The sequence below is a fragment of the Motacilla alba genome, chromosome 2 (genome assembly GCF_015832195.1).
Source record: "Motacilla alba alba isolate MOTALB_02 chromosome 2, Motacilla_alba_V1.0_pri, whole genome shotgun sequence".
NCBI classification, from domain to species: Eukaryota; Metazoa; Chordata; class Aves; order Passeriformes; family Motacillidae; genus Motacilla; species Motacilla alba.
Window position 1 is genome coordinate 18,908,759 of NC_052017.1, and position 14,964 is coordinate 18,923,722.

The window sequence follows — 14,964 nt, forward strand, 5'->3', positions numbered from 1 at the left end:
AATGATTAGTGTTTAGTAATATGTAAAATTTAAAATATGCTAAAAAATGAGAATTTTCATTCATAGTACTTCATTATAGAATGATATCTAGGAGGCTGTAGGGCAAATCTGATCTCAATGATGCTCAGTTTATACTGAGTACAGCCATAAGAGGTTAGCACTTCTGGAAAGCAATTAAGGCAATTGTGATCATTCTGTCCATACTAGTACAATAAACATGCCCAGAAATGTTCTTTGGCACTGAAGACTGCTGGCACACAATGGCCAATGCCTGAAGAAGCAAACTCTCTCAACCTTGAAAAGGAGGAGGCTGCACATAAATAGCCAGCTGGGAATAACATTTGGAACAGTCCAATTCCTGCACCATGCCTGGGAACTGTTCTGGACAGTGCTCCTGGGCATGGACTGAAATCACAGCAGGAAACATCTCAACTGTTTTAGGGACACATACAATTGTTTTACAATGCCCAGGAAGCTTCCCAGGCTATGTTTAATTTGCAATACTATGTAAAAAGATACTTTGTATGACAAGATGAACTATGCTTGTAAAAGCGACTGGGGCTACCATTCTGCATTATATTTCAATGAAACATGAGAAAAAGAAAATTTGATAAAGTGCAAAAGCTTTTCATTAAAAAATCTTGGTTGATTCCATTAAAAACCACTTGAGTTATTTTATTAACTTATTTTTCCTTGTTTTATTTATTTCCCTTGTAATGAGAACAAAGGGAATTAAGAGTGATCATAAAAAATTGGTAGAAGATAGATTTCTCTATGGTAATGCAGGGGGTTGGATGCCTATATGAAAGGAAAAAAATCTAATGCTTCCAAAAAAGGAGATTAACGTTCATCCTAAAAGTTGTCCTAGAGTCAGGTGTGATAATCTGGGCTGCCTGTTTCCGCAGATGTGTCCTGAGTTTTGACATTCCTGAAATGCTTTGTTCTCAGTTTCTGTTGTTTAACTTTTTATTTATTTTTTTTTTTTTAATACTTGAAATAAGGAAAGAAGGGGACCAGTTTAGAAAATTTTATCTAGGCCAAAAAATTTAGGCTACAATGGGTAGGCTTTTGAAATATAGACTTGTGAACATTCAAGTATTGGATAAAAGTTACCCAGAAAGTAATTTCTGGGAACATACCTTTCTCTGGTAATCAAGGAAGGCATTTGGAACTACAAATTAAGTTCATTTCAGACATGAAAGGAAAGAAATATAGTACCTTGTTCCTCACTAAATTATTCTACTGGGAGGGTCTAAGAGACAGAATGAACCTACTACACAATAATTATTTTTATTAATCCATTTATAGACCTTTTCTATTAAAAAAAATTCCTAAAGTCATAAAACTTGGGTTGGCCAAACTTGTGCATTTTCTAATACATCTTTTTTGGGACAGAAAAAAAATGTCCAATTTGTTCATCTGTTGTAAGCAGTACAGTTGATTTATTTCAGACCATTGGAAGAGAAAATATAGTGCAAAATAGCAGCAGCACAGCTCTATGTACAACAATGCATAAAAGCATTGCAAAATGAGCAATGATGGATAATGGAACCATACTGTTAGAGTACTATCCTATCTTTTTTTTGATTAAAAAGTCATTTAGGACTAGAATAACTAGTTAGTTTCATCAGGAGGAGCTTACTTATATATTTGGCTCAGAAACTGCTGTTGTGGGGCCTAAGAGCTCTTGAGAAACTAAGAACCAAATTATGTTTGGTTTTTATTCCCTTTAACTTTCATATTAGGACATTGAAGTTATAATATGTTCAAAGTCAAAGCATATATCCTGTCATATATGGTTAGAGAATTGACCATGAGCTATTTTAGAATCCACTCTTTCCATTAGTGGAAGATGGTCAGCTCACTTATGACTCTTCCAGTAGCACAGGAATAGTAGTTAGCACAAAATAGTATAAAGAACTATACATCATAGTCAACAGAGAGAGAATTGGGTAAAAATATCAGTAGTTGGCAAATAAAGATAACACTTGCAAATTAATGTTAGTTAGGTTAAGGAAAATGTAGTAAATTTCAGAGGTGTGAAAAAGATATAATTTGTGACTTCACCCACAACACGAAATGGAAGAAACAGCCTGAGTGTCAAGAAGATAACCTAAGTAGAGTAGAAATGATGCTGTAGACATGATGTTAAATTATCTCATTGTTTTTTCGGTACAATACATTATAGTGAGACAACCAATGAGAGATTTGTGACCCTGACTGCATTCCTCTGTCTTTGAACATGGGTTCATACAGCAGTGGTTCATACCTGAAGATGTCAAAACCTTCTTAAAGCTCTTTCTCTGAATGCAGGTAAAGCAGGCACAGTTTTTGCCTAATGCTCTCAGTATTTTTTAAGCAGCCATGTGTCTTAAGTAACAAACCTAGTTTTTGCTAATTTTTCTCATTTGTGTTCTGTATTCATCATTCATCATCTACCTGTATGTCACATTTCACATTTCACATGTCACTTATTATAAAAATTATCACACTAACCACTTTGTATTACAATTTATTTCATACAGTGTTGCTATGCATTTTAATTTATTATCAGAAAAATCTGTTTTATTTGAAATTTGAATTTGAATGTCCCTTGCATTCCTTGTACTATACAATTAAAGTCCAATAATTATGGTAGATGACCATTTGAGGCATTTATTTGGGAATTAGAAAGTCTATAAAGTTTTGTTTAGAACCCATGAGAGAGAGACAGCCTATCACACACAGAATGATGACTACAAGCCTGAGTCAAGTTTCTTAAATCAAAATGTCAAAGTAATCAAAAAGCCTAGTATATGTATAATCAAAAGTCTAGTATATGTATAAATTACATCATAAGGCATCTGTGGAACCCTTTCAAGGGTGAGTGTCACCTTTCTGCAAATAGGAATTTTTCTGAATTCAAATGTAGCTATTAATGTAAGAAATGAACAGACGAAAAGGAAACCAAACTGAAAAGAATTTTGGGCTGCAATGGGACTGAATGTAGCATAGTTCTATCAGAAAAAAACCAAAGTTTAATCCCAGAGTAAATGCCTCTCTAATACAGTGTGGCAATACCCACTGGAATGGCTATCACCCTCAGGATAAACAAACAATGAGGAATTAAGTCTGTACTAAGCTCTCTTGTGATTTGAAAGATTTATGACTGGCACAGAAATTGCAGTTCTAGATATAAATGGTTCATTAAAGACTGAGATGGGCTTTCTCTTATCATTCTAATGCAATAAATAAAGAATAAAATATTACTAGTATTTAAAAGAATTGCAACAGAAGTTTCTAAATAAAAGAATTGTACTGCTAGCTATTTTTCTAGTTGTTATATTACACCTATTTGTCATTTTGGTGTCTTAGGTGCATTTGTGAATTTAAACATAGAAATGAAATATAAATGTTGTCATCTTCTTTCCAAATTAATCAGCAAAATTAAGTATTACCTAAGGTATATATAACAGGTGTATGTCTTCTATCCCTCCTCTCAATGAGATTTAAGTGCTTAACTGTCCTCTGTATCTTTGATAACTACTTCCTGCATTTATTAAAAACACCTTAGGAATGTCATATATTTGGTAATAAACAGTACATGAGACAGACTTTACAGGAAGGTCTTAGAACAGTCCAGGCAGTGGTACTTTCCATATTAACTGTGATATCTATGTCTTGTCCAAGCTGTGTTGCAAAATTGAATATCACAGAAACCTGCACAGTGGATAATGAACAGAGTCTCTAAGCCTCAGAAGACGCAGCAACAACTCTGGCAAAGGATGTTATTGTAAACATCTAGTTAGTGAAAACAATCTCAAATTTTGAAAAGCAAACGATAGTGTAAGAAACATGTATATAGAATATTATTAGTGTAAGTGTAGTCTTAATTTTTAATAGTCTTAAATTGATAACTGTCTTTATATCTAGATTAAAAATCTTCAACAGAAATACTAGGATTTCATACTAATGAGAATTGTAGCAATCTTCTGCTCCTTTTCTAGAAATAATTTAAACTTCTGTGACCTAGCCTTGAACTTCTTGAAAACCTACATCAGTTATGAGCATAACTGTTGTCCTCATGCTGTTCTGAGTTACTCAGGAAAACAAAACAAGGTATACTTATGTGTGACTAATGCTGCAGCTGCAAGAAGACTGGCTATTTCCTGTGTGAAAGCAAGATTCAAATTCACTTGGTTAGATACAAAACTATTAATGATAGGACCAGGATAATTTTATGGAGCTGCTGAGAACATCAGCGAGTAACTGCAGAAGAATGTGGGGAGAAAAGAAGCTTGGCGAATGAATGGTCTGGTCTTGCACTGACTTGTATGAAGCCCCTGAAAGCTAGGGCATGTTCACTGGGTTTCTGCTCAGAGACTGAGCTTTATAGGTTTATTGCTATTAATCATGGGAATTATTCCAGACAATTTGTGCTGGAGGGAATTACAGAAAATTCCACAATGATTCGACTTAATGATTTGACTCCAGCTACTATCAAATTCCACCGATTTACAAAAAAAAGTAGAAAGGCAAGTAATCTGCTATTTATCGATGTGAGATTCTCAGTGAATTGCAAATTCCTCCGGCTGCAGGCTAACTTTTAACAAAAACATGTTGTGAGCTCAGGATCATCTACGTTCCTTAACAGTACTTTCCAATGTACTGCTATGTACATTTTACTGGTGTATATCATTATTACCATTTTTTAAGTGAACCATTACCATTTACCATTATTTTTAAGTGTACCTACAGGGTCACTGAAGTTAACATTCTCTTCTAAACAGAACTGTCATCCCACTTGAGAATATCTATTACTATAATCTTGTGAAGCTTTTTTCATCAAACAATACAATCACTGAGCTCATTCTGGTTTGAGAAAATGCTTTGTTCATTAAACACTTTTGTGCCTCTGTCTTTTCTTGCTTTAGTCCCATCAGGCTTACCATGCATACAAAATTCTTAATTATTGAATGCTAATTTCCTAACAGTTTCTTGCAGCGCATGAGGGCAAATTAGCTCGTCAAATTAAGAGCAAGCACCTTGGAAAATATTTGAAGAAGTTGGGTGTGGAGCAATTTTCTGCTCAATAAAGTATAGATCTACTTATTGTATTGTTCGTATCAGTAATGCAGCAGGGCTGACAAATTTACACATTAATTCTTGATACATTTGTTGCACTTGATTGGAAAGACCAATTGCTGTCTCAATACAGCTTTTAAAATAAAAGAAAAATATGTTGCATTTTAGAGCAAACTCTGACAAAGGGCCATACTTCCTCAGGTCTGCAATATGATTGCTTCATAATTGTAAAAGAAACTGTACGCAAGTTAGAAAAACATTACTTTCCATTTATCTTAGGGTAAATGTGACCTAATTCAACAATCTGATTGTTAAGACCTGTGTTAGTACTCAGCTATATTTTCACAGAAAACCCCTCCAGCTGTAGTGGCATACAAACATCCAGAATCTGGGCACATTTCTTTTGCTTTGTCTGAAGCAGGGGTATGATCAGCAAATTCATGAAGTCAGACACATTGGTAGAATGAAATGTATTTAACAGAATACACTATGTATTAAACCTCTAGCCCTTCAAAAGCACCTAAAATGAGATTTTCCTTGTAATTGGTATATGAAACTGTTACATTGATTGGATTATATATGCTCCCTCTGGTGGTTTACTTAATCCACAGAAATGCCTTTTTTTTCTTTTTTTGGTGTTTGTATTTCAATGGCTAAGGTAATGTGACCAATTTAATAATAACAGCACACTACTGCCAGTTAAATAGTGTTTGGATAAAAAAACCTGAGTATAAACCAGCCAATCTTCCTCCCATTTTTTAATTTGCAGATGAACTATGAAATATTCCTAAAGCAATCAAAAAAACCAACCGACCAACCAACCAAAAAAAAAACCCCAGAAAAACCCCAAACCCATAACTCTTAAAACTTCAAATAGTTAAAATGAGGTATTTTAAAGTGAGCATTTTTAACCAACCTTGAGGCTTTATGATGGAGTGCTAATGTCAGTGGAGAAGGGTAACTCAGTGGATGTCGCCTATCTGTAATTCTGTGAGGCCTCTGCCACAGCTCCTCACAACACCCCTCTCTAAACTGGACGGATTCAGATTTGGTGGTTGGATGGTGTAGTGGATGAGGAACTGGTGAGATGTTAGCATCTATAAAGTAGTGGTCAAAGGATCAATGTCCTGATGGAGATTGGTACAAGAGATTCCTCAGGTGTCTGTACTGGACCAGCGCTGCTTAATGTCTTCATCAAAGGCACAGACAATGGGATCAAGGGCATCCTCAGCAGGTTTGCAGGTGATACCAAGCTGAGGGATGTGGTTTGCCTTTCCCTGCTCTTCAGTGGAATCTACAACCCTCGTTGTAGTGTAAAAGCTGAGGAAAATGTAGATATCAAACAATAAGCTATGTGTTTCTTATTTGGATTTAATTATTTGCTTTCATAAATCCAGAGGCTTCTCTAGTCAGATAGCATAGTAATTATGTTTATGGTTTTATAAATTCTGTAGGGAAGGTGTTTTGCTCAGCTGATAAATATTTTAGGTTACATAAAACTGTTACTTATAAATACTACAATATTTGAGTCAACACTTCTTAAAATGAGAACAGGTCTTGCCAATTGGGATATACAGACCAACAAACAATAAACATTATCCTTTTCTTCTTCCTGATACGAAAAATTTCCAGACATGAACTCACATTTGAAAATTACCTAAACATGTTTCTAATTTCCTTCTAAAGGAAGAAGAACCAACAAGGCATTTCAAACTTATCCAGAAGTTCAGAAGACAAGTGATAGGAATTCTTTTTTATCTCAGTTACTATAAGGGCACTATGGAAAACTGTCACTTCATATTTCAACTGTAACATGTTTTCTTGAAAAATGCAGGTGCCTAAAGAGTCTTCCTTCCCTGCTTTCCAGCTAATCAGCATGGAATGCAAAACAACTTGTTTCTTTATTACCTGCTTAGATAGGAATAATGATTATCATAATAAAAGATTAGAAGTATCAAGATTTAAATCACATTATTGCTACTATTCCCAGACACATTTCTGATTTTTCACTTTGCTCAGAACACATTCCATAAACCCCAGCTATAACCTGTTCATTTACACAACTAGAGCTATTGTTGGCACATGGGACTAAGCACTGAAGTAAAATGCACCACAAATGGGATTATTTCAATATTTTTTACCTCAGAATTGCTTTAAGAGTGTAAGAAGCTTTGGGAGCTGTGCATATACACAAGGGCAGTATGACTCCCTAAAGTCCATGGAGTGCCCTACCTCCTCACTGTACTCAGCCCTGGAATTTGTACAGCCTCTTTCAGGGCACTTTTCAGAAAGGGGGTTTGCACTTTGTGGATCAAAACCATAAACTGGTATGATTTCAAACCACATTATTCAAAGCATACTCTGGAAAACATAGACTCTTAAGGATACGAGTGCAAAATGTCACTTTTCAAACTAAGGAAGGTCCCCAGCAGGGTGGTCTGGAGAGCAGTGGCAGGAGCTAACCCTGAGTCTCCAGGCAGCCAGTGACTGAGAGTAGTGGAGCTGGTCTGAGCGGGAGATATGCAAGGAAGTGCTCATGCTTACATACCTCCACAATTAATGGGCCATTCTTCAGGGGTGACCTGTTTTCAGAGGACCAATGTTCATGTGTTCATCTATCTCCTGTGCCTCTGGGGGTTCTCTGATCACTGACAGACTGTTGTGTCAAGGCAGTGTCACCCTTACTGAGTAGAGAAGCTTCGTGGGGCTCCCATGGGGCATTTCACTGGTCAGCCCTGCTTAGACTCATCTGAAGAATGTTTTCCTCATACAAAGTGTTGGAGCCTTAGTAATTTTTTGGTCCTAGATACTTAAGTCCAGAATTTGGTAAAAAGTTGCTTTTAGTACTGCTCTCCTATTCTGGGTAACTTCCCTTGAAAACCCAAGTGAGTCTGCAAGCAAAGCATCCTTGTGGATCCAGGTGTTAGCCTTTTGGGTACCCTTGGCACAAGGCAGACAGTTTTGAGGATTAAAAATTTGAATATATTTTCCAACAGTGACAGCTGAATTAAGCTATCATCTAAACTGTTTACTTACATCTAAACTCCTGCCCTTAGTACTACAGCCCTCCAGCTCCCTTATCTTCAGTGTAGGGGTAATGGTACCACACCAAACCCGGCTGACGTTGCAGGTACTGGGGAGGTGCTTTTATCCTGTATTGATGAAGTGAAGTATGAGACATTCATAGCCCAAGTCTTTAGGATGCACAGATTGCAAGAATGTGCTCTGAAATACCAGTTTCATTTCACTGCCCAAATCTGAGACTTTCCTGAAGTTTATCAAAATAAAAACATCAATATCTAGGGAATCTTTATTTATTGGACAATCAACTTCAAATATTTTCAAGGGAACTCACTATTTCAGTATATGCAAGAAAGTTTTACAAACTGAAGCTATAAAATAACATCAAAGTGGTCTTAAAACTTTCAAAAACTTTTCTAGAAAATGACATCTCTAATGTGCAGGCTATACAAAGTGCCTAGCGTACATAAACATTTTCAGATGCATAAGAAGATGATATAAACAAATCTAACATTAATGAATTCTCCCAATTTTTACATGTCAGGAAATTAGAGATAATGAAGGGCAAATGATTCATGTTTCAGCCACTGGAGACCTCCATGGGACAGATGCTAAAGAGTTTCAGGCATTTTATAGACATGGATACTTGTGTTGGAGAAAGTTAGAATACTATCTTAGCTTACATATTTATAGTTAAGCTCCTTTTGAAGAGTTTTACTTGTAAAACAGTTATGAAATATACATAGTTCCAACAGAAATTACCTCCTAGGGGGATCCTCCATCTGCTGAAGTCAAAGGAAAATGATGTGCCTTTGCTTCAGTCATGATAAAGTTGTGTGACACACATCATACTGGATTTCAGACTGATAGTTTGATGTCCCCCTATGACAGAGCTAATGGTGATTTAAGCTTGTAGAGAGTGCAGGAATAGAGGATTTGGCCCTCAGTCACATCCAAAATGAACCTGCCTCTCCAACCATTGCAGAGCTGGCACAGCAGCTGGGTTGAAATTACAGGTAGGAAACAACCCACTGTTGTAGGATAAAGCTAGTTTCATTCCAACACAGATTGCCCACATGGGGGAGTAAAGTTTTTCTGCAATGGTCACACTGGTCAGTTTTCCTTGTGCAATTAAAGGTGTTACATAAAGTTTTGGGGTCCTTTTCCCCCCAAAACTGTACTTTGCTGTGTGAATGGTTCAATATATGGATTAAATCTAATGCAAAGAAAGAAATTAAATGCAAGATAGTGCTCCTGGTAGTCACATTTCTCTGGCTAAACGAAGTAATAAGTACCTGAGAAAAAAGGTTGTGTTTCCCAATGGATATGTGTAGGCTTGTTACCCACATGGAAATCTGTCTGCTCAAGAATATCTCACTTTAGAGCAGCACAGTACTACTGTGGCACCATGGAAATAACATCTCTGTGTGTTCCAGGCATATCTGAGCCTCACTACCTATCAGTGCCCTCAGAAGCTAACAGGCATCCTCCACCTGCACAAATCTGAGTGCTACGTCTGCCGGGAGATTATTGATACATTGAAAAGCCACCACTGCCAGTTCAAAGCCTTCTTCAGGCTTTTGCAACAAAGGCTAATTGGCTTCCCCGCTCTGGGATTTGCCTACAGACAGAAGGGGCAGTCTTGGCTCCTTATTTCTTGGATCAGTGTGTGTGTCCAGTCAGATTTGCAACTGAGAAGCATTAATCAGGCATTGCTCCTAAGCATTCCTCCTACTTCAAAAAACCCTATGAGCACACATTTGAAAGTGGATTGTAAATATTAATTTCTTTGTCCTTTAGGCACTTCTGAAATGTCTAAGTTAGTGCTTCATGTAATTCTTTGCCCTTGGTTTTTCAGTCGGATTTTATCCTACTGCAGCAGAGCAATGTATATCATAACAGGAGATAAAAGTCTCCATTGATTTACAAGACTGGTGAGTGAAGAGCAGTGACATATAGAAAAAGCTGAAGGACTGAGAGGTAGGAATTAACAGCTTTCCATCCTTTATGATTTTTAACCAGGCTATCAGATTTTCCTGTTGAGGAAATGTTTCTTGATGACATGCAAAAAGAACTTTTTAACAGAGCAAATTTATTTTTGAGGGGAACAAAACCACAATGTGGTACTGAAGCAAATGATTCTGAGCATTCCTCTTTGAACCAGACATTGCCACTGAGAATGGAGTAAGATTTTTTTACTTTTTATCCTTGAAAATGATTAGTCATGCAGAGAAAGTACAAGGTAAAGGAAGAGAAGCACCAGACTACAAGTCAAGAATGAATATGCAGAACTGGTAGAAAATTTTCAAAGCTGGGACAGAATGATTCCTCATCCCAATAATCCTGCAGTGTAACCAAATAAATATTCAGTTTTCACATTTTTGGAATGCAAGTTGCCTCTTTTCACAAAATATTTAACCATTTATTATTTCAGATCTCTTTCTCCACAGAGATGAAATAGTTGAAATTGCTCATTTCAGAAACTGGAGATGAGTGACCAAGAAGATGAGGCCTGAAGCAGACATCCACCAAAGCCATGTTTCCAGAGGAAACATCAAGCTAATAGATTAGGTGTAAAATCCTGTATTAGGTGTTCTGGGGACTGAACCACAGCCTCTGTGGTCAAGTCCTAGATGAAAAGAGTCATGAAGAAACCAGCTGATCTAACAGCTGGCCCTACTTTGAGTGGGAGGTTAGTCTGGGTTTTCCATTCTCAGCTATTTTATGACTCTATACACAATTCTCCATTTTCTAAAACCTGAATGAATATTGCTCATTCTGACATATAAAAATTGTATGGTATGACTTATTTAGTACTACTGAAATTCCCATGTAGAAGCATATTCTTAGTTTCCCTTTCAGTATCCATCCTTTTTCAAAGGAATCCTCTCCAGTTCCTGCTTTTGCTGTTGGTCAAACAATGCCCAAAGACAGCCTGCATGAAGTGACAGTCTCACTACTGTCAGTAATGGCCTAATTAATAGCAATAAAGCTACTCAGTCTACCTGCTGCATCTTCTCAAAAGCACAACCATGCTGCAAAGTGGAGACAGCTGTTTTTTGGGAAACAGTGCAGGACTACCTCACAGTAGGCTCATCTTTGATCTCCACATGCAAAACAAAAAGCAAGCTTTTCTTCATTCAAACTTTAATTGAATAGAAATAGATGTGTTCAGACTGTGCATTTTTCAGCAGTAAATTACACCTTGCCAGTTGCGAGGGGACAGCCACAAATTCTCCTAAATGAGCAGAAAGAATCACAGTGTGACTACATGGCTGGTTCTGCTCCTGCTAAAGGTGAAGAATAAAACATTTCTCCACAGTGGATTTGTGTCCCAGTGAGCAAAACATATTTCTCAGCAATTTCAGAACTCAGGAAACTCAAGTGTTTGGAAACTAGAGGGAAACAAAAAGGATCTGAAGGTTTCTGCACCTGTTCTTTGCAAGAGGTCTGGATTTTACAATATAAGTGAGTTTATCCAAACAAAAATGAGAACACTGGCAGCACAGCAACAGGCCTTGCTCAAACCAAAGCTAATAGAAACTCGATGCTAAAGCATCTATTGATGGAAGGAGAAGCAATGCTGAAAGCAAGGATTTGGCTAAGGCAACCAAGAACTGTTCATGCTTGCTTGGAACAGTTTTCTAGAAGTTGTATTATCCTCAATATATTTGGTATGTTTTCTATTACTTGATTTGTCTTAGCTCTAATTCCCTTAGAAAGGGTTTTGCAAGACAAATGGGGAACAGAGTTACTTTTAAAGTGACTTACTACAGGAGTTGCAACTTAAGAAAACATTATAAAAATTGCCCCAATTTTCTAATTCTGTGCTATGTTCTTCAGCTATTTATCAGTTCTTCAACTATGGTGTCAAAATATTGCACTATTTTAGAATGTTAATTACCTTTTCTTGTTTCAGTATACATCAGTTTCATACAAAGTATTTCTAAACCAAATCGCAAGAGCTGAAGAGGACAGCAACAATGAATGTTCATTATGATACTGCATTTTGCTTCAGAGAACTGGCATGAAATTCATCATTATGGTCAGTGAAGGTCAGTGAGTGAAAAACATTTTGAAAAGCTGCAGTTGTGGAGTTTCCATTTTGCTGGCTGTGCTTCAGCTGCACCACAGTCTAAATCACTCCTGCCATGGACTTGACTGTCCTGGTCCATGTGTCACTGAGAGCCTGAGGAGACCCAATGCACCCACTAAGTGTAATGACAGGTTAAAAAGGAAAGTACTCTGACTGTTTGGATGTGTTGGTCTCCCTGCTGCTAAAAAGAAAGTTTTGACACCTTGCATCTCCATGGGGTTAAATTATTTTTGATGAAGCCAATGATGTAGGGAGAAAATATGATTTTTATTACGACATCTCCTTCTTTTTCTACTTCAAAAGGATTTTTAAGTATGACTGAAGAAATAAGAACAAGGGCTTAACTCCTGAGTCAATTGTTTTGACTATTCTTGCCTTATTGTTGAAGTGAAATGTGACATTGATGTGTTGCTAGTGATCACACTTGAGATTTTTGTTCATGTGAATGCATATATATAAACCCAAATGTAACAACTTTTAATGCTGTATAACCTGTAGGCAATGGAGAGCCTTTGAGCACAGCTCCATACCCACACACACAAAAAAAGAAAAGAATTTTTTTCTCTACCTTTGGAGTTTACTGCACCAGCTGCAGTTGAAACCAATCTGGGCAGTGACACAGGGACCACAGCTGGTAAACTGGAGACAAGCTGGGATGTAGATAAACATAAATTATTACACTAGTCTTATGTATGGTTCACATTAAAAACACAAAAGAAGAATATATCTTCTGATAATATATATTTAGGAAGTCAACAGGTTCAAACATGTCTAAATAAGACCCTGAATCCAGCATGTTACAATGCTTTGCACAATTGCATACACAAAAGTACATTTCATCTGTGGTATTCCATTCGTATTCCATTTGTAAATGTATTCCTACTTCCACATCTGTTCATTCAGCTTTGTTCCTAAATTTTTATCTTTTTGCTCAATATTAAGTATTTCCTTAAATCTCTTTCTTCTCTGGTTGTTCTTTGGTGTTGCTAACATTGAGACATAAGCAGATAATGACACTGGCAGAAAAGTGTGCAAGAACTAAACCTGAATTTAAAAAAAGGGAAGAAATAGGGGTTTCTACTCTTTTTACAGTAGTACAGCTGGCATTTTAAACCCCAAGATTTCTAAGCAATGTAGTTTTACCTTGGAAAAAAGAGCCAGATGAGCTGCAAAATATTTGGAGCCATTTGTTTGGCGATATGCCTTTGTGATGTGATGCACAGTACACAGAAGAATTCATGTTTGCATTGCATGCATGAAAACTGCTGGTTTTTTTTTTTTTTTTCCTTGAGGAAATGTATTTAAAGGCAATATAATCATTCTTCTGAAAAAATGATTTGGCACAAATTTCATCCAAAACCTACTGGGAGCTGTGTACCTATAAATTAACTTGAAATACACGAGGATGAAGTGAATAATGCATCATCCATTCGGGAATCTAGGAGAGGATAAATGAATCTGTTTGTGATTCCAAGCCCACAGCTAAAACAAAATATTTGAAATTGTGTAAATTGTGTATGTGTTGCCGGGAGGGAGAGGGAGATAGATGCTTTCTAGATCTGGCTCCTGCTTATGTAATGTTTTACTTACTTGGAAGGGGTATCATTTCAACAGCTGAGAGATTGGTAATCTTTGACATCTGTAGCTCCACCCTGTGGTATTCATAAATTGTTCTTCTGCGGACATCTAACAGAAAAGAAAAAAAAAATCATATTTTCTTAATTTGCAGTTTTTAGACTGTGAAAAATAGTGGATGCAATGAATGCACACTGTTTCTTAGGTGCACATATGGCAACTATTTTTCTCAAGAATATATTTTTAACTTTGAATATCACAAAGTAACACGTAAAGATAGATAGAGAATTTTTCAGTAGAGAAACCCTGAGAGCTGACAGAAAAGGTACTTCTCCTGGAAAAGAATTGTGAAAATGCTGACTGTGCTCTCAAGCATCTTAGTCATTGATCTGGGCAGAAATTCTAGAGGGTATACTGTCAGACATTTTAGGGTGTATTTCAAATGCTTCCTTTCCTGAGACGTTTTTCTCGGCTTACAGATTTGAGAGAAATGCTTTATATGCTCACTTTGTCAGTTCTTGCCAAAATGTGGAAACAAAACTTATTTCATTGCTTAATATAATTTGTTAGCTACAAGATGGCTCACATCTAAGAGTACCAGGGTATATTTTCATATAATAACATATTAGAGAAGACAATCTTCCTAAACAGCCATTGTGCATAATCTTTACAAAGGCTGACTGCACCTGTTGCTCAAAGCAGAAATTCAATATAGTCAATGTACTGTTCTGAAGGGCTTTGAACTCACAAGCAACTGTAACACCCAAGCACAAGATAAATGTGAAAAAATCACACACTACTTCCCAGAACGATATCCTGTAATGTGTTCTGAAAATTCCAGATTTTATATATACTGTTGAAATATAGACTGGGGAGCTTGTATATTTAAAGATCAAAAGTACAACGTATAACACCAATCTGACACAAAAATGACAGCTTTCTGGGGTGCTGGTTTCGTTTTTATGTTCTTTTTGAAGGTCTGAAATCAGAGCTAAATGCAAACACTGACCCTCTGCAGTCATTCCAGAGAGGAATTAAGGGTCACATACAAAAGACTAACAGATTATCCAAGCCAATGACTAGTCTTAGTCTACATGTAACAGAAGAAAAAGGACTTCTAGACAGTCACAAACTCAGTCTTTGGATGTCTTCCACGCTGCCAGCCCTGTATGGATTAGGGCACACCTTGTTCCTTGAGGAAGCAGCTT

General features: G+C 36.7%; 1 protein-coding gene across 2 annotated transcripts in view; it reads right to left on the bottom strand.

The window, feature by feature from the left end:
- The window catches only part of PLXDC2 (plexin domain containing 2), a 249,126-nt gene that overhangs the window by 38,561 nt on the left and 195,601 nt on the right, over positions 1-14,964 (bottom strand). For both annotated transcript variants that reach the window (XM_038128625.1, XM_038128626.1), the window contains exons 8-9: positions 13,772-13,867; positions 12,750-12,831 (exon numbers count right to left, since the gene is read on the bottom strand). In XM_038128625.1, coding sequence (XP_037984553.1) covers positions 12,750-12,831; positions 13,772-13,867 — 178 coding nt within the window. The remainder of the gene's footprint in view (positions 1-12,749; positions 12,832-13,771; positions 13,868-14,964) is intronic.